General features: G+C 54.7%; 2 protein-coding genes across 5 annotated transcripts; one reads left to right on the forward strand and one right to left on the reverse strand.

Moving 5' to 3' along the window:
- Positions 1–8,952: 8,952 nt before the first annotated feature.
- On the reverse strand, positions 8,953–14,227 carry MED20 (mediator complex subunit 20). Of its 4 annotated transcripts, none has more exons than XM_062595104.1 (4): positions 14,175–14,227; positions 13,322–13,476; positions 11,445–11,698; positions 8,953–9,602 (listed from the first exon to the last, which is right to left on the reverse strand). In XM_062595104.1, exons 1-4 carry the CDS (start codon positions 14,186–14,188, stop codon positions 9,387–9,389), a joined length of 639 nt encoding a protein of 212 aa, XP_062451088.1. In that variant the 5' UTR covers positions 14,189–14,227; the 3' UTR covers positions 8,953–9,386. The 4 variants fall into 4 exon arrangements, with proteins under 4 accessions (XP_062451088.1, XP_062451089.1, XP_062451091.1 ...); XM_062595105.1 differs by lacking the exon at positions 14,175–14,227 and adding an exon at positions 14,048–14,132; XM_062595107.1 differs by lacking the exon at positions 14,175–14,227 and adding an exon at positions 13,994–14,124.
- Positions 14,228–14,369: 142 nt separating this feature from the next.
- BYSL (bystin like) lies at positions 14,370–17,731 on the forward strand. The gene is made up of 7 exons (XM_062594968.1): positions 14,370–14,585; positions 14,673–14,844; positions 14,928–15,066; positions 15,502–15,635; positions 15,890–16,050; positions 16,589–16,691; positions 17,044–17,731. Exons 2-7 carry the CDS (start codon positions 14,816–14,818, stop codon positions 17,390–17,392), a joined length of 915 nt encoding a protein of 304 aa, XP_062450952.1. The 5' UTR covers positions 14,370–14,585; positions 14,673–14,815; the 3' UTR covers positions 17,393–17,731.
- Positions 17,732–19,892: the final 2,161 nt, after the last annotated feature.

The raw sequence follows: 19,892 nt of genomic DNA on the forward strand, positions 1-19,892 counted from the left end.
TTTCTATTCATTTCTAAAGAACATTAAAAAAAAAAAAAGCCTTAGTTTGCTTTTGACTCATAGTTTAGGTCAGCTTCAGAAAAACTTTTACACCCCCCCAAAAAAAAATAGATACAAAGGGATTCATACATATCTCACATGAGAGAAGCTGAATTTTGTATTTCCATGCTGGCTGTCTAGCTATTCTAACTCTATCAGCTAGTATCTTCTAATGCCTGAGAAAACAACTAAATTTCACTTAGATGCCCAACAAAAGTCCTAAGAAATTTCAATGTAGGAATGGCTATTAAGAGAGAGAAAAAAAATACAACAGCTCAATAAAAATAGGATCATAAAGGCCCACTCAGGCATTTATACCACCTTTGCCATTAGTGACAGTATTTCTTGCAGCTCATTCTTAGATGCTCAAACAGTAATTATTAAGAAACAATTAGCAAATAAGTGCATTTTAGCCCTGAAGAAAAAAGCTGTAATGCTTGATGAGGACAGAGATGAATTCCAAACACACAAACATCAAATGAAGGATTATCATAGTGGGAAGAAATCTACTACAGCAAGAAACTGAACTCAAGAGCTTTACATCCAGAAGCAGAAGGCTATTTACCAAGCTAAAACTGACTCTTCTTTTTTGTCAGTAGTATTCCTATGATTAGCAACATAACATAGAAAAGATGTAGCCTGTGCAAAGGCCTCTCCCCTTGAGTCCACCAATGCAAGTACTATTCAGACCAAGTGTTGTTTCATTTTGCAAGCCACAGCACATGAGGCTTATTCACAATTTATCCATTCTTACAGGCCTCCAACATGTCTTGTCAACCACAACGTTTTGTACCACATGTAATCTGAATCTCCACAATAACTGCAGTGACAGATTCATTAGCAACAATTAATCTTCATATACAAAACAGACGAGTAAATCTGCAATGTTAAGTTACTAGTTTTAACACTCTATAAAGCACCGCATACATGACTATTGTTGAGCCATGATCCTGTATAGGTAATTTAAAACAAACAGAACTTGCACAAGACCAAGAAATACTCCAGACCCGAAATTTCAAAACATCTTTTTCACTGGAAGTCAAATAGCATTAACCCTAAGAACGATTAGGACGAAAATAAACAAGTGTTTACAATTTGCAGCATCATGTTTGAATGCCTGCCTAACTCAGAGACATTAAATACTGTTCACGGTTGACATGTAATTGTCATATACTTGCACCTATGCTATTTTCAAAGCAATTAAAAAACACCACAAGATTTTGTTGCCCCTTCTTTTTAAATCACACCAGTATGTTTGACAACTGTTAAACAACAGCAATCGCCAAATTCAGCTAGTCAGCTCAAACATAGCAGCAAAAATTCAGTGAGGAACACCAGCATTGTATTTACAGCTAGCTGCATGCAGGGTGCGTTTCCAACCACTGCTATAGGAGTTGCACTTATTTATGCCCAGGGTGAGTTTAATCTGTACCTTTCATGGAGAATTCTTATTTTCATGACTCCATTTGTTCACTAACTTATCTGCTTTCATCCTCTCCGTCCCACTCCCAATCCTCACTGTTCAATTCTTCCTATCCCCATTCTCACATCTCATTTGTGCTGTTTCCTTTTCTCAAGAAGTACCTCAGATCTCTTACCTACCAACGGTCCCCATTCCTACTTCCTCCCTGACACCTTTTTTTCCTGATTCCAATCTCACCTCCATCACACCTTTTAATCTGCGCTCCTTACTTTTTTTGCCTTGTTCACAGGAGAACAATTCATGCTGCTTTAGGAGAAGCTCCTGATGAAGTCAATTAGAATTTTTCTCAGCTAAGGGGTAAGCAGTGCATATCAGATCTTTCACTGCATGCTCATCGGGTTCTAGCAAACAGCATCTCTGAAGCAGCACTATATAAAAGGACCAAATTTTGCAAAATTGCACCCAAGATAGCTCAGCGACTTCAACGGATAGCAGGATCCTTCTCTGATTAAAACTACAAGTGAAAAGTAAAGATTCGTTTCACCTACATGTTTTAAAATAACTAGGCATTTTCATTGTATCTGTCAACATTCTTCCACTAACTATATTTGGAGATTAGGAGTTACTCTGATGTACAAATCATACTTGTTTTTGCTGTGCTCTATTTCATGTAACACTCTTAGCAGGTACGTTTCTTGAGATTAGCAGCTTTTCTAGGATTTACTCATGTTTGTATGGGTTCATACACACAAGCAGTTATCGGGGGGAGGGAGAGACAGGGAAGAGCATTTGCAGGAGGAAATTCAGGTTACTGTCATTCCACTTGCCTTGAATTATATTTTAAAAGCAATTTAAAAGTCTACTTTTCTTCTCAAAACTGATACTAACAATCAAGAGATTTAAACACAAGGTGCCCTCAGTCTCTTCCAACCCCCATAAATTTCTGTCTTTGGGAAGATACAGGCAGCATTGGAAAAGGCATAGAAAAATAAAAAGCTTCAAAAAAAAAAAAAAAAAGGAAAAAAGAAATAATCAGTATAATCAGTTAACACTGATGCTTCTAAACTCATTTTTCTTTCTTCCACTCTTCCTCCTCTCCACCCTACTCTGCCATTCCAAAACACATTCACGTTTTCAAGCAATTTTTTTAATCAGAAAAAAAAATGCCTTACTCTCCACCGTGCTAAATAACCGCAATTTGCGGAATTCACGCCAAAACCCACAACTCGCAGGGGTTTCACCAAAATCGCGGGCAGGATAAGACACCCCCCCGCCCCCCCCGAGAGGCCAGCTATGCCATCCCCTTCGCAGCACCGGATCCCTCTCCGGTCCCGAGGCTTTGGCCAAACGCTCACACTTATTTTACCTACCCAAACCGATAACGCGCTGCCTGGAGGGGGGGATGGAGGGGGGGGGGGTGCGGGCGCGCTGCCGGACCACCCCAGATCCGCCGAGCAGCCCCGCAAGGAGCAGGGAGCGCCGGCAGCAGCGCCGGGCCGGTCCCCCCGCGCCGCACAAAGGGGAAGTTGCGGAGCGGGCGGCGAGGGCCGAGGGCAGCGCGGGGCTCCCGCCCGCAGACAAAGGCGGCCGCGCCGCGGCCCCCGGTCGGCGCCCGCCGAGGATCGGGGGGGGGGGGGGGCTCGACCCTCTCCCCCGGGTCCCGCGCCGGGACACGACCCTCCTCAGAGCCCCCCTCAGAGGAAGCTTCTCGGGGGGGGGGACACGACCCTCCTCAGAGCCCCCCTCAGAGGGAGCTTCTCGGGGGGGGGGGGGGGGAACACGACCCTCCTCAGAGCGAGCTTCTCGGGGGGGGGGGGGAACACGACCCTCCTCAGAGCCCCCCTCAGAGGGAGCTTCTCGGGGGGGGGGGGAACACGACCCTCCTCAGAGCCCCCCTCAGAGGAAGCTTCTCGGGGGGGGGGGGAACACGACCCTCCTCAGAGCCCCCCTCAGAGGAAGCTTCTCGGGGGGGGGGGAGGGACACGACCCTCCTCAGAGGGAGCTTCTCGGGGGGGGGGGGGGGACGACACGACCCTCCTCAGAGCCCCCCTCAGAGGGAGCTTCTCGGGGGGGGGCGGGGACACGACCCTCCTCAGAGCCCCCCTCAGAGGAAGCTTCTCGGGGGGGGGGAGGGACACGACCCTCCTCAGAGGGAGCTTCTCGGGGGGGGGGGGGGGACACGACCCTCCTCAGAGCCCCCCTCGGAGGGAGCTTCTCGGGGGGGGGGACACACGACCCTCCTCAGAGCCCCCCTCAGAGGGAGCTTCTCGGGGGGGGGGAACACGACCCTCCTCAGAGCCCCCCTCGGAGGGAGCTTCTCGGGGAGGACGGGACCCTCCTCAGAGCTCCCTCCCAAGAGAAGCCTGGAGGGGACGGGGCCCTCCTCAGAGCCCCCCCCCCCCTCCTCCAGAGGGAGCCCCTCGGCGGGGACCCTCCTCGGACACCCCCCCCTAGAGGGGGCCCTTCGGGGGGGGGGGGGAACGACCCTCCTCAGAGCCCCCCTCAGAGGGAGCCTCTCGGGGGGGACGGGACCCTCCTCGGACACCCCCCCCACCCCCCAGAGGGAGCCCCTCGCGGGAGGGGTGGGTCCTCCAAGGACCTTTCTCAGCCCCCCTCCCAAAGGCGCCTCTCTGTCGTGGGGGTGGGGGGGGTGAGGAAAGGGCTCGCCCCCCCCCCCAAGTGTGCCCCCTTGCCGGGGGGGGGGCCTCTCTCACCCCCCCCTCGGGCTGCCCCTTGGCGAGGAGCGGACCCTTCTCACCCTCCCCTCGCAGCGCTGCCCTGGGGGGCGGGGGGGGGGGCGGACCCCTTCCCCCCCCCCCCCCGTGCCACCTCACGCCCCCCCCTCCCCTAGGGGGCGGTAGAGGACCCGCCCCCCCCCCCCAACGGCCCCTTTATTTACCGCCATCATCAGCACGCGCGAGCTGTCACCGAGCGCGAGACACCCCAACCGGCGCCGGCCACGCCCTCTCCCCGCCCATTGGCCTCCCGCCTCGCCCCGCCCCGCCCCGCCATTGGCTGGAGAGCACGCCACACAACGCTCGTCCCTTCCCTCCCCCCACCCCCCGCCCCGGCCGTTCCACACTCCATTCACGGGCGCTGCTTACGCGAATTCCGTACGGCGCTAGGGCAGCGGCGACGAGCGGAACCCGCTCCCGACCCTGACGCTAACGGCGCGGTGCTCGCACCGCTGGACGTCGTTTGCGCAGCCTACGCCGAGGAAGGAGCGGGGCTCTGGTGCAACTTACGACTTTTGCGTAGCCGCTAGGGAGAGCTCTTCAATGGCTTACGGCTGAGTAGAGGGAGGGCAGCGTTGAGGGGCGGGGACTGCCTGGGCCCTGCCCCGAACGGTGACGTAGCGGCGCTTTGTGAATCCCAGGCTGAAGTTTGGTTGAGTCACAGGAGGGTAAATAAGGATGTTTCGAAGACAAAGAGACTCTTAAAGGGGCAGCGCGGGAGGTGGCGTGTCACCGCAGGGGCCGGCGGAGGCGGCAGCGGCCGGGGGGACACGGGGGGTGACGGGGCCCCTGAGGTGACTCTGGGGGCGGTGACACCCCACAGGGCCCCTGAGGTGACTATGGGGCAGTGACACCCCACAGGCCAGGAGGTGACAAGGCCCCTGAGGTGACTCTGGGGGTAGTGACACCCCACAGGGCCCCTGAGGTGACTCTGGGGGCAATGACACCCCACAGGGCCCCTGAGGTGACTACGGGAGTGGTGACACCCCACAGGGCCCCTGAGGTGACTCTGGGGGCAATGACACCCCACAGGGCCCCTGAGGTGACTACGGGGGCGGTGACACCCCACAGGGCCCCTGAGGTGACTCTGGGGGCAATGACACCCCACAGGGCCCCTGAGGTGACTACGGGGGCGGTGACACCCCACAGGGCCCCTGAGGTGACTCTGGGGGCGGTGACATCCCACAGGGCCAGGAGGTGACTCTGGGGGCGGTGACACCCCACAGGGCCAGGAGGTGACAGGGCCCCTGAGGTGACTCTGGGGGCGGTGACACCCCACAGGGCCAGGAGGTGACTCTGGGGGCGGTGACACCCCACAGGGCCAGGAGGTGACAGGGCCCCTGAGGTGACTCTGGGGGCGGTGACACCCCACAGGGCCAGGAGCTGACAAGTGGGCCAGCAGGGCCCAGGATCAGGATGAGACGTTGCTCCCCAGAGTGCAGTAGCCACTGCGAAGGAACAGCAGCACGTTGTGTCAGGGACAAAAGGACATCGGACTGAAGCTGGGAGATGAAGCCCATTCTCCACAGGGACAGGCACACTGTGGCTGTGACAACTCACCTCTCAGCAGCCCCGCAGGAGGTAACTATTGAGGACCTGCCAGGGAACAAGGGGTCCTGCTTCCTGGGCAGCGCCGAGTCAGGGCAACACTGCAAGCAGTCGTGGACCACGCAGAACTGCGACGACAGGAACGCAGGTCAGTGGTGTCACAGTAGCCAGCGCTGTCCTAGGGCACGCCCCAGGCATGTTGCAAGAAGTCTGTGCAGTGGCTGCCACGCAGCTCTGGGCTGAAATAGCCCCTGCCAAAGCATGGCAACAGCAGGACACCACTACTTCTGTGCTGGAATCAGGATGACAGTCCAGAACAAACGAGACACAATTCCTTTGCCCAGGGATAAAAAAAAGTACCTTTCCCCCCACCGCCTCACCACAGTGCCCTCCCAGCCCCAGTAAGTTTTGAGGCAGAGCACTGCAATTTGCTGCAGCAGGTATGAGGCTGCCTTCTTCTGCAAAGGCACAACGACAACCCACAGTTGTGGCTTCCTCATGAGCTCCTTTGAGACAGCATGGTCACCCTTGTGTTACAGAGGAGCTAGAAAGCAGCCTTCCCACAAATTCTACTTCCTACTAACTTCATTATCCTTTCTGAACACTTCTCCTTTTTGACCAGTGCCTGGTCTGTTTTGAATCTTTACCTACACAAAAATCCATACTGTCATGCACTTCTGAACTCTTCAACAGCTCCCTGCTGGATTAAGCCCTCAGTCTGTAATGGCTTCTAAGAATTAAAACAAGGCCTTTATGTCCTTTTCCCCTTTGTAAAGCTTAGCGGGGTGCAGCTGCTATGTTAGTGCTTCCTCATAAAAATGCCGCAGCGTGAAACAAAGCAGAACCCCACAGGATCCCCAGTGTGGTATCGAGACTAGGAATTTCTCTCTGCCACTGAAATAGTGTATGACCCTGGTAACATTACTTAACCTCTATTTAGCCGGGACGGTGGGTAGAAGAGAGGGGGCAGGGGAGCTATAATACCGCAAGGGTGAAACCCATACCCCCAAGGCCCCTAATTCCCTCTAGGTCAGGCTTCAACTCATTGAAAGCAACAACACTGCCAGTGATTTTGAGAAGTGCAAAAGCATGGGGGGAGGGAAAAAAAAACACCAAAGATCCAAATAGAGGAATACAGCTTGGCAACCTTTCCATTTGGATTTTATATTCACAAAGAAAACACTGGGGAACAGCAAGAAAACAACCTTCCAGACCATGCCTTGACAGGCAAAATTAGGGTGGTTTTCAATTACGCTGGCTCAATCCATTAACGTAACACGATTGAAAGCCCCCTGAAGACTTGTTAAGATGCAGACTAGCGTGTTTGAAGCCACGTTAACCTGCCATATTGATGTTGGGGAGGTGGGGCAGAAAGGGGGATAAGATTGAAAAACAGTCATTTTGTCCATCAGGGAAGTAAAAAGCTCCAGAGTAAAGCTCCTTGTGTCGGGCAGGTGATGCCCTCATTTGCAGAATGCAATTACAACAACAGACAGTTTTGCTTAGACATAAGGGCTAAACCCTATCCATCCTTACACATGTGGGAACTTACTGACGTCAATGGCTGTAATGGTGTAATTGAAGGCAGAATGTAGCTCAAGGGGTCCTGTTTTATTACTCTAGGAACAGTACAATGTATTAATAAGAGAACATAAGTCCCCAGAGTTCCCAGCACACATTTTGTATTTTTAAGACATATGACTGGAGTTTTGACATCTCTGGTTGCAGAATGCATCTTTTGGAAATTAATAAAGCATTAGCCACATAAAAGGAGTATTTTTTTTTAACTTTAAGATATAAAAGGGGAAGGACAGAAATAACTATCTCTACAAAGATTAGAGTGGGTTTTCATGAGTTTTCCCAGGCATGTTTAACCTTGTGTAAGGATATCAGGTCAGATTCTCCAACCATCACTGAAATTAACAGTGTGATTGAACTCAGTTTGCAAGTTATGAACTTGAGCTAAGAGGTGCAAAATCCCAGTACATTCAGTATGTCGGAATTTCTAATACACTTACTGTGCATTATGCCATTTATTATGGTTCATTAACGAGGTCTTTCTGGACCTGGTGCTGATTAAATTTATTAAATGCCCACACTAAAAGCTATAGGCACTCTAACAGTTAATTAGTTTTACAGGTATAAAAGATAATCATATCCAAATAACTATTTCTCTGCCAGTTAGCAAATCAAGGTAACCTAACAGTTTCTTTTTCCCCCACCACTTCAGGAAGAGAAATCTATTTAGGTGAACATTTCTGTTTTGCTTGCTCTTCAGATTCTTCGAGACTTACGTATAGGCAAGGGACCAAGAATATTTTCTGAGAGAAAGATGCACACTGCTTCTGCACCAGCTACCCACTGTCCTCTTTGCAAATCTCCCTTCCTAAAAACATCTTTATACCTTCTCCACATCCTCCCTCTTCGTCCAGGACACAGGCTGGGGAGTTGGAACCCCGCTAAGGCCCTTGGCACAGCCTTCCTAGCAAATGCAAACAAAGTTCAGCACAAAGGTTACTGGCAGAATGAGCGTGTTTCTTCTTGTTCTGAGAGCAAGGGGAGGAGGGAGAAAAAAAAGAAAGTATTACAGCTACAAGCCAGATAGATACTGAATGTGTAAAACCAAGGGGACAGATGGCTCAAAAGGGATCTCATTTCCCTGGTTTCCCTGCTGTAAAAATAAATCACCACTGAAAAATATTCAAGTGATATCACATAGTTAAGCCTTATAATAAATCTTTAGCTCCTATTCCTCAAATCTGTCCTTACTCAGTAAATCTGCTGAAGTCACCAGGATTCCTCAGGTGAGAAATAACGTACAAGAATGGGACATTTATTAGATACCTTTCAAACAGTGAGATAAGGCGGCTGGTATTCAGTTTCAGTGCATGAGAGGGCTCCTGCCAGACTTACTTATTTATCACTAGGCTTCACTGGAGCCATGTGAGAGGTAGAAGATTTTAATACTCCCCTCAGATGCAAAAGACGAAGGCAAGCTAAGAACACACCCATAATACGAATGCAAGAATTACTGTAGATTTTGCCACAGGGAAATTAGCTCACTTCAGTAGTATAAAGCTCTTGAATCAAATCAAAGATAAAACTCTGCAAAACAATTGTTTCCACACAACAGAAAAATCTCAAAAGCAAAACACAGCAACACAACAGAGGACAGCACAACACCTGCTGTGCAGAAAGACTCCCATCTCCTCACAAAAATACAGCTTTTATTTTGGTGAAAAATAACAAGATGCTTTCACATGGTTATCTAAAAATCTCTCTCCTGTAGCAGTTTACAGTCAAGGAAACTCTACCCTTGCATATATTTGGCTGGAGTTTCTCCCTTTTCCTCCTTCTGCATGCAAACAATAATCCCCTGCATGAAGCACTGCACTTAGAATCATCATCGCCATGGGTGGATCACAGACACGCTCAGAAACAGAGGAGAATTGTAAGAAATACGCATAGCATTCAAGACCTTTGCTTTAAATCAGGAGAAAGAGATTAAAAACAAACACAAAAATCCAACCAAACAAAACCTTGGGCTGACTCCAGTGTTGCTTTTTGGAGAGACTCCTAATCCACATGGGCAGGCAGGAAAGAGGATGCAGTTGCTTTAAACAGAGCTTCAGGCAGCCCTTTCACCTGATTCCTGCCACGGGCACCTGCTGCTGCTTGCGGATCTTGTTGAACAGCTCCATGTACTGAACCATGGTGTCTGCTGGGCTGTAGATGCTGTCGTGCTTGGTGCTGAACACGGATGGGATGCCAGGAGTGTGGCTCCCCATGAAGCTCTGCATGAACTCCATGAGCAGGTTCCAGCAGTCATTGGCTATCACACAAGGGCAGTACTCAACCTGGCAATAAAAAACAGAGCACTGAAGATCACAGCAGGGGCGATAATCACACAGGCAACAACACGACTTCCCTGTGCCTTGCCAGAGATGCACGTTTAGTCAATGGCTTGACGTTGAGAGACCAACTTCTCCATGCTGTGGTTTCAGATGGATATATAGTAGTTCTCTCAGCTCTCTTTATGTGAACATGTAGCATAAAACAACAGAGGGATGGAGAAATGTAAATGAAGAGGATGTGCTGGAAACAAACTGGCAATCCCTTCAGAAGGGAAGAAAGAGGAAGGTAAAACACACCTATAAGTTCATTATCTGTATTAAATGACCAGAACAGGAGGTCTCAGGACTTTGATTCAAGTGTCACAAGTGAATGTCACTCCCACAATGTGGTAAGTTAATGACTTGCATGTGTGGCAGTGACATCTTTCAGGTGTGTGTTGAAAAACTTGGGGATTAAGGATTTTCAGCCTCTTATCTAATAAGAGTCTGGTCCCAAATCAGGAGTGAGTCCTAATGCAAACCCAGAAAAAAAAAAAAAAAAAAACAGAAGACCTACTAAATCAAAACAGAAGCAACCAGATCACCTGGCAAATCTGGTCTTGAACTCAAGTTTAGAGTAAAACAAGCTTCTGCCTAACTGCAGGTTAATAGGAATGCTGACACTACCAAAATATCTGTTTGTTCAACTGAAGAAAAAATAAACTATTTCTCAATCCCCGTCACTGCTGGCTAGTAACACCTGCCTGAGTAGATCCAGTATGATCATTAATTACGCATCAGGTAATAGGATTTGTGTTTAGAAAGACGTAGTCTCAGCTCTTTGACCTCTCAGCATCTAATTCTTAGCTGTCTTACAGAGTGTTCAGCTTCAATGTATCTAACTATCCAAAGTCTGACCTACTCTGCCTTGCCCTTCCCACGCCAACACAGACCAGCTTCTTGTCTCATTCTGAGTCTTTTCAGCCCAGATGAAGCTTGTCCATGGCTCACTAGCCTTTGAGTCACACATCCATTCAGCCAGCTGTCTCCCCAAATGCCTTCACAGCTCCTCCCATGACCCTTCATATGTACTAAAGGATTTCCCTTTAGAGTGTGAAAGCCTTTCTTCAGCCCAGCTTCCACCCCGCGAATACCCAACAGCAGCTGGCACGATAGGACCGGTGCTCTCAAGCCTAATCAGCAGTCAGGCTGCTGAGCAGAAACAGCGGAAGCCGTTTGATGACAAGCTTTGAGCCCACACTGCACCCCACAGTGCAGCAATATAGGTCAGCACGCCATGGGGTAGGACTGACGCCTGCAATGCAAAACTGTCTGAAGAGAGAAGACAGATTTACACCTTGTGCACGCAGAACGTAGGGCAGGAGGACCGTGCTCTCTGCTCTGCTTGACACAAGGAAAGAAAGTAAAACCTAAATCAGCATTGAATTATCAGCTAAAGAGGTTATTTTGTCCCCCTTGGTATGTTTAATAACCTGAAGTGTGCTACTTGTGTTGTGCGTCAGGATTTTAAGCAGCTTTTTAGTTTGATGGCATCCCTTCAGGGTTTTGTTTATTGACACTTCAATGACAGGCTTTTCCAAAGCTGCAGCTGAGCTCCAAAATATCTGTCTGAATTAAACCTTGCTGTGAAAAAAAAAGAGATAAATACTCCGTCTTCCACATACACGAATACATCTAGTACAAACTGATAGCAACTAGTATACAAGTTCACATTTGAGAGGCTGGTCTATAGGCCAGGCAGTCAATACACAAAAGGAAGAGGGGCTCAAGATTTCTAGTCTAGCTCCTAAAATGAGATTTTTCTATCTGTAGTTGTATTTTATATCCTTGAAAGACAATCCTTACCTCCACAGATATTCCACGGGCACTGGGCCCCATTGTAACTGTGCCCACCTTCACCAAGAAGTCACAGTACTGGTAGCGGGTACCCCGGCTCTCTATCTTGTTCGCCTTGGCATTTTGGAAGAAGCCTTTCAGCTTCACCATAAGGATATCAAAGTTGGCATCTGCTATCAGGCAGGGACCACTTTCAAAGAGAGCGAAACAGCTGAGGGGATATTCGGAGTTGTGCATCACGTACATCAGCTTGCCTGTCTGCCCTGAAACAAGAGCAATGGTATCTGGGCTGTAAAAACAACAGTTCTGTGCTTGTACGTGCTTTAAAGAAAGAAACATCTCTTTGTTTTCCCTTTGCCATTCTTGCTGCTTCAGTTCCGGGATCCTTCTATTAGCCACACAGAGAGGACGTGCCTGGCTCGTACGGAGATTAAGAAGTGGAAGTGGATTCTCATTTATCCCAGTCAGTTAACAAAGCCTTTCCACAGATGTGGTTGTGTGAGTTCCAGCTGCAGCAAAAAGCCCCTCTCATAGCTTCCACCCTGCAGGCACATCAGCAAAACCCCACAGCAGGGCAGCCAAAGCAGCACCCCAGCTGCACCAATCTGCCTGGGAAATTGTCTGAGCAGAGCCAAGAGGCTGAAAGGGCTCAGTGCTGACCTCTGCAGCCGCAGAAGCACCAGAAGGATGTTCACACTGGTTTTTAAATGCTGTTAAACCCCACACACTTGAGCAGGAGAAGGAAAGAACAGTCCCATTAGGTAAGCAGATTGAGTAACACCTTTCAGCTCTCCTGTTAGGCCCTGGCATTCCCTCTGGATGTCACAAGTTCTCCGAAAACATCCCCTGGGCAGTACAGGGGCATTTCACACCTTAGGAGCTCCCCTAGAGCTGCTCACCACCACCTGCCTGCCCAGGGGAGCCTGTGCACTTCTCAGCTACCACCTCCAGCCTGCAGGTCTGCTGCCACCTCCTGCCCTCAATCACTCACCCTCCTGGAGAACGGCAGAGCAGGCAACAGCAGCAAGATATTCTTAGGAGACTCCTGTACCCAGCAGTCACATCCTCCTCTGCTGCAAAACGCAGGCTCCAAAACAGCTCTCCAGAAATCATGCTTTAAGCAGCCTTACGGAAAAAATACCGCCAAACTGGCAGCTGTTTTTTTGACCATTTATCTTATTCTGTATGCACAAGAAGGATATCCTACGCAACTACTGATATTCCAGTAAGATTCGTTAAGTGCTCACTGCTCAACACAGCTATCCTCAGTGCAGGAAAAGGCAACTGTGGGGCACGCACTTAATGAAGAAAATAGTGTTAGCGAGACACAGCGTGCGCCAAAGTGGAACAGCACATTTGATCGTTCAACGTGTCTGTCACAGGGCAGCCCACAGCACGCAACACCCAGCCTCCAGGCCAGCGGAGCCCTCGGACTGACCTTCCCCGGCTCTCAAAGAACAGTACGCAGGGGCACTATGCTTCCCAGCGTTGTTCATCTGAGAGGGGAAGATGGGAACTGCAGCACAGATCTTTCAAGGGAGAGAAAAGCTTTTACAAGCAGCGAGACAACCGCCCATTCCCTGTGAGAACTCAACGCAGTAAATAAAATGAGGACGACTCGCAGAAAAAGCCTCAACTCCGTGGCAGAACCCGGGACAGAGCCGCGATCTCGCACGTACCAGATGCTTGTTCCACAGAGCACCTTGCTGCTCCCGCAGCCGGGTTTCGCCACCAGCACGAGATGAAGGCAAAGACCGAGAAACGCTCCCGGGAGAAGAGCAGCCTCCCGGCCGGCACTGCATGAGAGCCCGCGACCGCCTCCCTCCCTCTTACCGCGACCGGGCTGGCAGCTGCGGGCTGCGCCCGGCCGCGGGGCCGCCGCTGACCTTGGTTGCCCATGGTGGAGGCAGCGGTGTGGTAGGTCTCGCAGTCCACGCAAAACGTCCCCTGCTTCTCCGCGCCCAGCAGCTCCAGCTTCCTGGTGAGCATCTCCACCGTCTGCTGCACGCTCTTGCCCTCCGCCACCGGCACCTGCGCCACGCTGCGGGGGGGGGGGGGGGGGGCGTCGTGGGGGGGAGGCCTGGCCCTGCTGCCGCAGCCCTGAGCCGGGCTGGGGACTAACGGGACCCGCTGCAACCCCCCCCCCCCCCCCCGTGACAGCACCCACGGTGGGGGGGCACCTTCTGCCACGGCCTCTCTGCCACAGCCCCCCCCTACACGAGAACACCCACGGAGGGGGCCTCCAACGCAGCCCTCCCACGATGGGGTCTTGACACCCTCCCCCGTGGCCTCCTCGTGATGGCACCCCCGAGGGGGGCATGGACACCCTCCAGCATAGCTTCCCCCCACCCCCACGAGAACACCCACCGGGCAGGGGGGGGGCTCCAGCGCAGCCCCCACGAGGGGGTCCTGGAGCGGGGGGCACTCCCCCCCTGGTCTCCCTATGATAGCACCCACGGGTGAGACGCCTTCCACCACAGCCCCCCCCCCCCAAGAGAGCGCCCACGGAGGTGGGGGGCGGACACCGTCCCCCGTGGCCTCCTCCTGATGGCACTCACGGTGTGTGTGGGGGGGACCCTCCTCCACGCCCCTCCCACCACGGAAGCACCCACCGGGAGGAGCCCTGTGTTGCCCCACACGGCAGCACCCACGGAGGGAGGGGAGAAGACACCGCATCCCCCCCCCCCCACGCAGGACGCCCCCACGGGGGCCCACCAGCCCCCCCCCGCTCGCCCTTACCACGTGACCCCCATGGCGCGCGCGCGGCGGCGCTGCGGCGGCGCTGCGGCGGCGGGCGGGCCGGGGCGGAAGTGACGCGCGGCGGGAGGCGGGGACGCGCAGGCGCCCCGCGCGCGGCCCCTGGGAGCGGCGCGGCCATGCCGAAGGCGCGGTGCGGCCCCGCGGCGGCGGCCCAGGCCCGGGCCCAGGCCCAGGCCCAGGCCCGGGCGCAGCCGCTGGCCGAGCAGATCCTGCGGGCGGCGGCGCCGCGGCCCACGGCGCGGGTGAAGCGGCGCGCGGCGGCGGCGGATGACGACGATGGCGGCGGCTACGTGGACGCGCGGCTGTCGCGGCGGATCCTGGAGCAGGCGCGGCGGCAGCAGGAGGAGCTGGAGGCCGAGCACGGCCCCGGCGCGCCCGCCGCGGCGCTGGGTGAGCCCGGCGGGGAGCGGCGCGGCGGCGGGAGCCCGCGGCGCGGCCCCGCGCGGCCCCGCGCTCACCAGGCCCCGTTTGGCGCAGGCCCCGCGGCGCCCGGCCCGGGCAGCGAGGATGAGGAGGCGGCGGAGGAGGAGGAGGAAGAGTGGCCCTCGCTGGAGCAGGCCGCGGCGGGGCGGTGGTGCCAGGAGGTGGCCGTGGACCCCGAGGACGAGAAGGCCATCGAGATGTTCATGAACAAGAACCCGCCGCTGAGGTGGGCCGGGGGCGCGGCGCCCGGCCAGCGGCCCGGCGCAGCCCCCGCCGCCGCCTGACTCCCTTCCCCTCTCCTCCCGCCAGGCGCACGCTGGCAGACATCATCATGGAGAAGATCACGGAGAAGCAGACGGAGGTGGAGACGGCGCTCTCGGAAGTAACGGGCTGCCCCATGCCTCAGCTCGACCCCCGCGTCCTGGAGGTCTACCGGGGCGTACGAGAAGTAAGGGTGAAGCGGCCCCGCAGGAGCCCGCAGTGCTCGCCAGGCGCTGCAGCGCTCTCCTTTCCCTGTGCTGGTGGTAGTACAGCGATTAGGATGTTCAAGGAGAGAAGCTCAGCTGGGGGTAAATCAGCATATTCATGAGCAGAGTCACTAATTCCCTTGCAGACAGACACCCTAGGAAGCCTGAGAGAAGCCCCACGCTGGAGACTAGAGGGTGGTGTGATTAGTTAGCACGGCTCCAACAGCGCTGCCCTGGGTGTGCTCTTTCTCTTCAAATTGATTAACTGCAGTTTACATAATATCATGCACTGAAGGCCCCAGAGAGTTTCTGAATGACTGACTCTCAAGGTCAGGAAACAAATCCTGACAAATCCCCGTGGTCCTGCTGTCAGTTCCAGTATGTCATTGCCAGGCTTGCATTTTTTATTTTTAAAGGTGCTGTCCAAATACAGGAGTGGCAAACTCCCCAAAGCATTTAAAATAATTCCTGCCTTATCCAACTGGGAACAGATCCTCTACATCACAGAGCCAGAGACGTGGACAGCAGCTGCCATGTACCAAGCAACGAGGTAAGTCTCTGGGAATTGCTGATTTGGGGTTTTTTGCTTTGTCTTTCTGCAAGCTAGTACCAGATGTACAAAATGCCAACCTGCATGCTGCTTTCCCATCCCTTCACCTGCCCAGGTAGAGGCAGCGGTGGAGGATTCCGAAGCTGATGTCTTGGTTCAGGTGTCTTTAGGAAACTACCTGCAATTATGCACTCACAAGACCTCACTCCAGAGGTGGACAGCTCATGCCTTGCTTTGTGCTTTGCTTTTCCCAGGATATTTTCATCCAACTTGAAAGAAAGGATGGCCCAGAGGTTCTACAACCTGGTGCTGCTGCCTCGGGTCAGGGATGACATTGCTGAGTACAAGCGTCTCAACTTTCACCTCTACATGGCTTTGAAGAAGGCTTTGTTCAAGCCAGGAGCCTGGTTCAAAGGTAGAGAGTCCCCCCAGGGTGGTGGCTCCTACGTACGAGCCTTGTGTTCTGCAGCAGCTGGGAAGCTCAGCAGGGGCATGTTGCACACTTGCCTTTGGCCTCGTGTCGTGCATGGTACGATGGCTCGTTGTGGCTGCGGCAGCCCCGGGGTCAGTGGGAAGGAGGAGGGCAGAGAAGAAGCAGAGGAAATGCAGAGACCCCCTTTGGCCCATTTGCAGCCCTCAGTGCTGAAGGGTGACGAGTACTGGAGGGTTACTCAGGTGCTGCCAGCAAATGCTGGCAGATACTTGGTTTCTTTCGGAGATCAGTGGCACCTTACAAACTGTCTGTGGCCTGACACCCGTGTTGTCAGGCAACCTGAGAGTGTTTGGTGTCAGATGCACGGCAAAGAGGGCAGGAAGAGATGCTGAGACTCCTGTAACATAAACCGATGGAGGAACCGCTAATTTCCTGGGGTCGGATGCGTCCTGGGATAGGAGAAGGCAGCTCTGCCTGCCCTGTTTGAGGTCAGCAGTGCCTAACACTTTGCCTCCCGCAGGGATCCTCATTCCGCTGTGTGAGTCGGGGACCTGCACGCTGCGGGAAGCCATCATCATCGGCAGCATCCTCACCAAGTGCTCCATCCCCGTCCTTCACTCCAGGTAACACGGCAGCCAGGCCCTGCTGCCATGGAGGGCTGGGGAGGATAGGCAGGGGGAGCAGTTCTCCCTTGGGGATGCCGGAACGATGGTGTGGATCTGTGCCTCGGCCTCTCAGAGATGGAGAAGGTTCACCCAGCTCTGCCTCCTGTACAGTTCAAGGCTGCCTGCAGCACTGGGGCTGTCATCTGTGTCTGGGATCCAGCAGGGGCAGGGCACAAGGGACAGGCCAGCCTGGGAGAAAGGGGGCCCTTGGCCAGCCATGTCACGGGTGCCCTGTAGCTCTTGCTTGGCCTGTGGGTGCTGAGGCCCTGCCGCGTCTGCCTTCACCTCAGTTCTCCTTCCATCCCCACAGCGCAGCCATGCTGAAGATCGCTGAGATGCAGTACAGCGGTGCCAACAGCATCTTTCTCCGCCTGCTCATTGACAAGAAGTACGCGCTGCCCTTCCGCGTGGTGGATGCGCTTGTCTTCCACTTCCTGGCCTTCCGCACGGACCAGCGGGTCCTGCCTGTCCTGTGGCACCAGAGCTTCCTGGCCTTTGTCCAGCGCTACAAGGAGGACCTGTCCTCGGAGCAGAAAGAGGCCTTGCTTGAGCTGCTCAAATTCCACTGCCACCCACAGATCTCGCCCGAGATCCGGAGGGAGCTGATGAACTCTAAGACACGAGATGTGGAGGGGCAGCAGCCAGTAGCCATGGAGTGAGCAGGAAGAGGCAGGGAGGAAGGGAAAAGTTGCAGCCCTGATCTGCTCCGGGGGCTGCCAACTGGCCAAGGACGCTAGCGGATGCAGCCGGGAGCTCAGCTTGTGAGCGAAGCCCTTGGGAGGTGCAGGGGAGCTTCCGACCCTGATTCTGCTGCTCCAAGCCAGGCGCTGGGAGCAGGCTGTGTCCGGTGACCCAGACTGCATTCCTTACGCTGCTCATCACGGGACAGGGCAGTCCCCTGTCCCACACTGGGAGTCCAGTGGCCACCAGTACCCAGGAGAACAGGAGGGTTTGGCCTGTTCCCGTTTTGGAGAATAAAGCCTGAGCTGTGTCTGTCAGTCTGGGGGCGGTTCTGCCCCTCCCTTGTCGGCTGCACCCACAGCAGGGCGCTGCCTTCTCCCGGTGCTGCCATGTCTCCTCCACCTTGGCCCGTCCCCAGCAGGTGGCAGAGCAAAGCCACAAGCCAGAGGCTTTGCGTGGATCTGATCACTGGAGCTGCAGGTGCCACCCCAGCTGCAACAGGAGAAAAAAGCCCCTGTGCATCCCCACGTCCTTCCCCGTGCTCCTGCTACCAGGGGGCTCAGCCAGCGGCGGGGGGGACAGAGGGTAGGAGGGCTCTTGCCTGCGCTGTGTGTCGAGCAGCCCCAGCGCTGCTGTTGGGGGAGGGAAGGGAGAGCATCTCCCTCCTGCAGCAAGGAAGGCAAGGTGGGAAAGGGGCTGGGACACTCCAGCAGAAATGCAGAGGGTCACCAAGGTGCAAAGGAGCCTTCAGGTTCCTCCCTGAGCAGTGGTAGGGGGGAAGTCAGCACTGACCAGGGCAGGGACAGGCCACAAGTCCAGCCCAGTTACCCCCTGCAGGCTGCAAGGGAGGTGGGTGGGGGACTGGGGGTGAGAACAACTGCTCTGAGGGGTGAAAATGCTCCTGCTGGTGCTTGAAGGTTTCCTGAGGGCTCAGCTGTTACCAGGTGGAAGCGAGGTGCAGAGCTGCCTTTGTCACAGCCACCATTAGCCTGCCCCACGGCAGGACAGCGTGAGCATCAGGCACGTGGCTGGAGTGGAGGGGAGGGCGAGAGCAGCACCGCACTGCCGAAAACTACGGGGAAAGCACCATGGGGGCCAGCACGAGGGAAGAGCTTCCAGCTGGCAGAGAGCAACGAGCCAGGGAGCAGGCTGGGGCGCGGGGTAGCCTCAACTGCCCCCCGATTCCTTTGCTGCTCCCCGCAGGGGGTCCCGTACTGGCTGCCTCAGGACCTGGGCCCCCTTCCTGCGGCCTCAGCAGCCGCCCGGGGAGGCCGCGTGCCTGCCCACGCGTGTGCTGCTCCCCCACTGGAGAGCCCAGCTGGTTTTTCTCCTCCTCTCAGCCCATGAGGCTCTGCACTTACCAGGGGAATCGCGAAGGGTCCTGGGTGATGCTGTGATGGCGCGAGGCCTGCTCGCTTGCAAGTACCTGGCCTTGCTCCTAAAACCAGCACAAAGTCCTGCTGGTGAGCCCCAAGCAGAAAAGCCGCTGCAGCTCCCCCTGGCAGCAGTATCTTGCCCGTGCTGAGAACCACCTCTTGGCTCTGCCTCTCCGAAGGGCTGGCGCTTCCCTGCATGACAACGGAGCTGCAGCGGGAGCAGAAACTGAGTGAAGCGAAGGGGCAAGCAAAGCCCAGCTGCTGCGGGCTGGCTGCACACCACAGTGCGCCGTGCGTTTTCCCCGGCTCCCTGATTTTATCTCCTCTAACGAAGCCAGAAGCTGATGAGAGAGAGATCCTAGGCTCTCGCGCATCCAGCCTGCTCTTGCCATCCTGCAGCAGAGCCGGTGTGGTTGCGCCGTGCCGGTCTGTAGGAGGTGGCTTTCAGAGGCACCGGCGGTGTGAAGGCGTTGGCTGCTCTCCAGCAGTCGTGCGGCCTGCTCCGCGCGCGCAGGCACCCTGCCCGCCGGAAGGCATTCGGCGCGGCGCTCTCTGCGTTTGGGCCTTTTTTCACGTTCATCCGCCACCATCTGTGAAACGCAGCAGGGCTTCAGCAGCCCTGTGAGGGAGCAAGGCAACACGCACCCCCGAGGCACGGAGCCGAGGCCTCGCTCAGTCTCTGGCAGGTGCTGTAGCATCTTTGGTTCGCTTGCCTCCACATCTCAGCAGGGTCGAAGCTGGCTGATGGCACCTTCTTGGCTCCCCCACTGTTGCTCTGCTCTCCCCAACCCTGCTCAGGGTTCCTGACTGCAACATTTCCACTGCTCCCTCCCTCAGGCAGCCTTTCCTCCAACTCTTGCACCACCATGCCCCTCCCTCCCGCCGGCTCATTCCCGCTTCATCCTGCTCCTGTGGCACGGGAAACACCAAGCTGGAGGCCTTCAGGACCAGCCCGCTCCCGGCAGCGGACAGCTCTCCCGCCCGAGCGCGACCTGGAGCAGGGGCAGCAGCTCTGCGCAGGAGAGCAAGAACCTTCACTCTACCCAGGCTGCCCCCGGCAGCACAGAGCAACTTTCAAAGGGAAAACCTTGATGCATTAATA

This window comes from Rhea pennata, chromosome 25 (assembly GCF_028389875.1).
Source record: "Rhea pennata isolate bPtePen1 chromosome 25, bPtePen1.pri, whole genome shotgun sequence".
Lineage (NCBI taxonomy): Eukaryota > Metazoa > Chordata > Aves > Rheiformes > Rheidae > Rhea > Rhea pennata.

Bases quoted from the DNA above. Each gene is read 5' to 3' on its own strand.
- MED20 (XM_062595104.1), bottom strand. The intron at 11,699-13,321 runs GTCAGCGGCGGC...CTCTTGTTTCAG, and splicing joins CTCCACCATGGGCAACCAAG to GGCAGACAGGCAAGCTGATG. The intron at 9,603-11,444 runs GTAAGGATTGTC...TTTTATTGCCAG, and splicing joins CCCGTGGAATATCTGTGGAG to GTTGAGTACTGCCCTTGTGT.
- BYSL (XM_062594968.1), top strand. From the start codon at position 14,816: ATGTTCATGAACAAGAACCCGCCGCTGAG. The intron at 14,845-14,927 runs GTGGGCCGGGGG...TCCTCCCGCCAG, and splicing joins AACAAGAACCCGCCGCTGAG to GCGCACGCTGGCAGACATCA. The intron at 16,692-17,043 runs GTAACACGGCAG...CCATCCCCACAG, and splicing joins ATCCCCGTCCTTCACTCCAG to CGCAGCCATGCTGAAGATCG.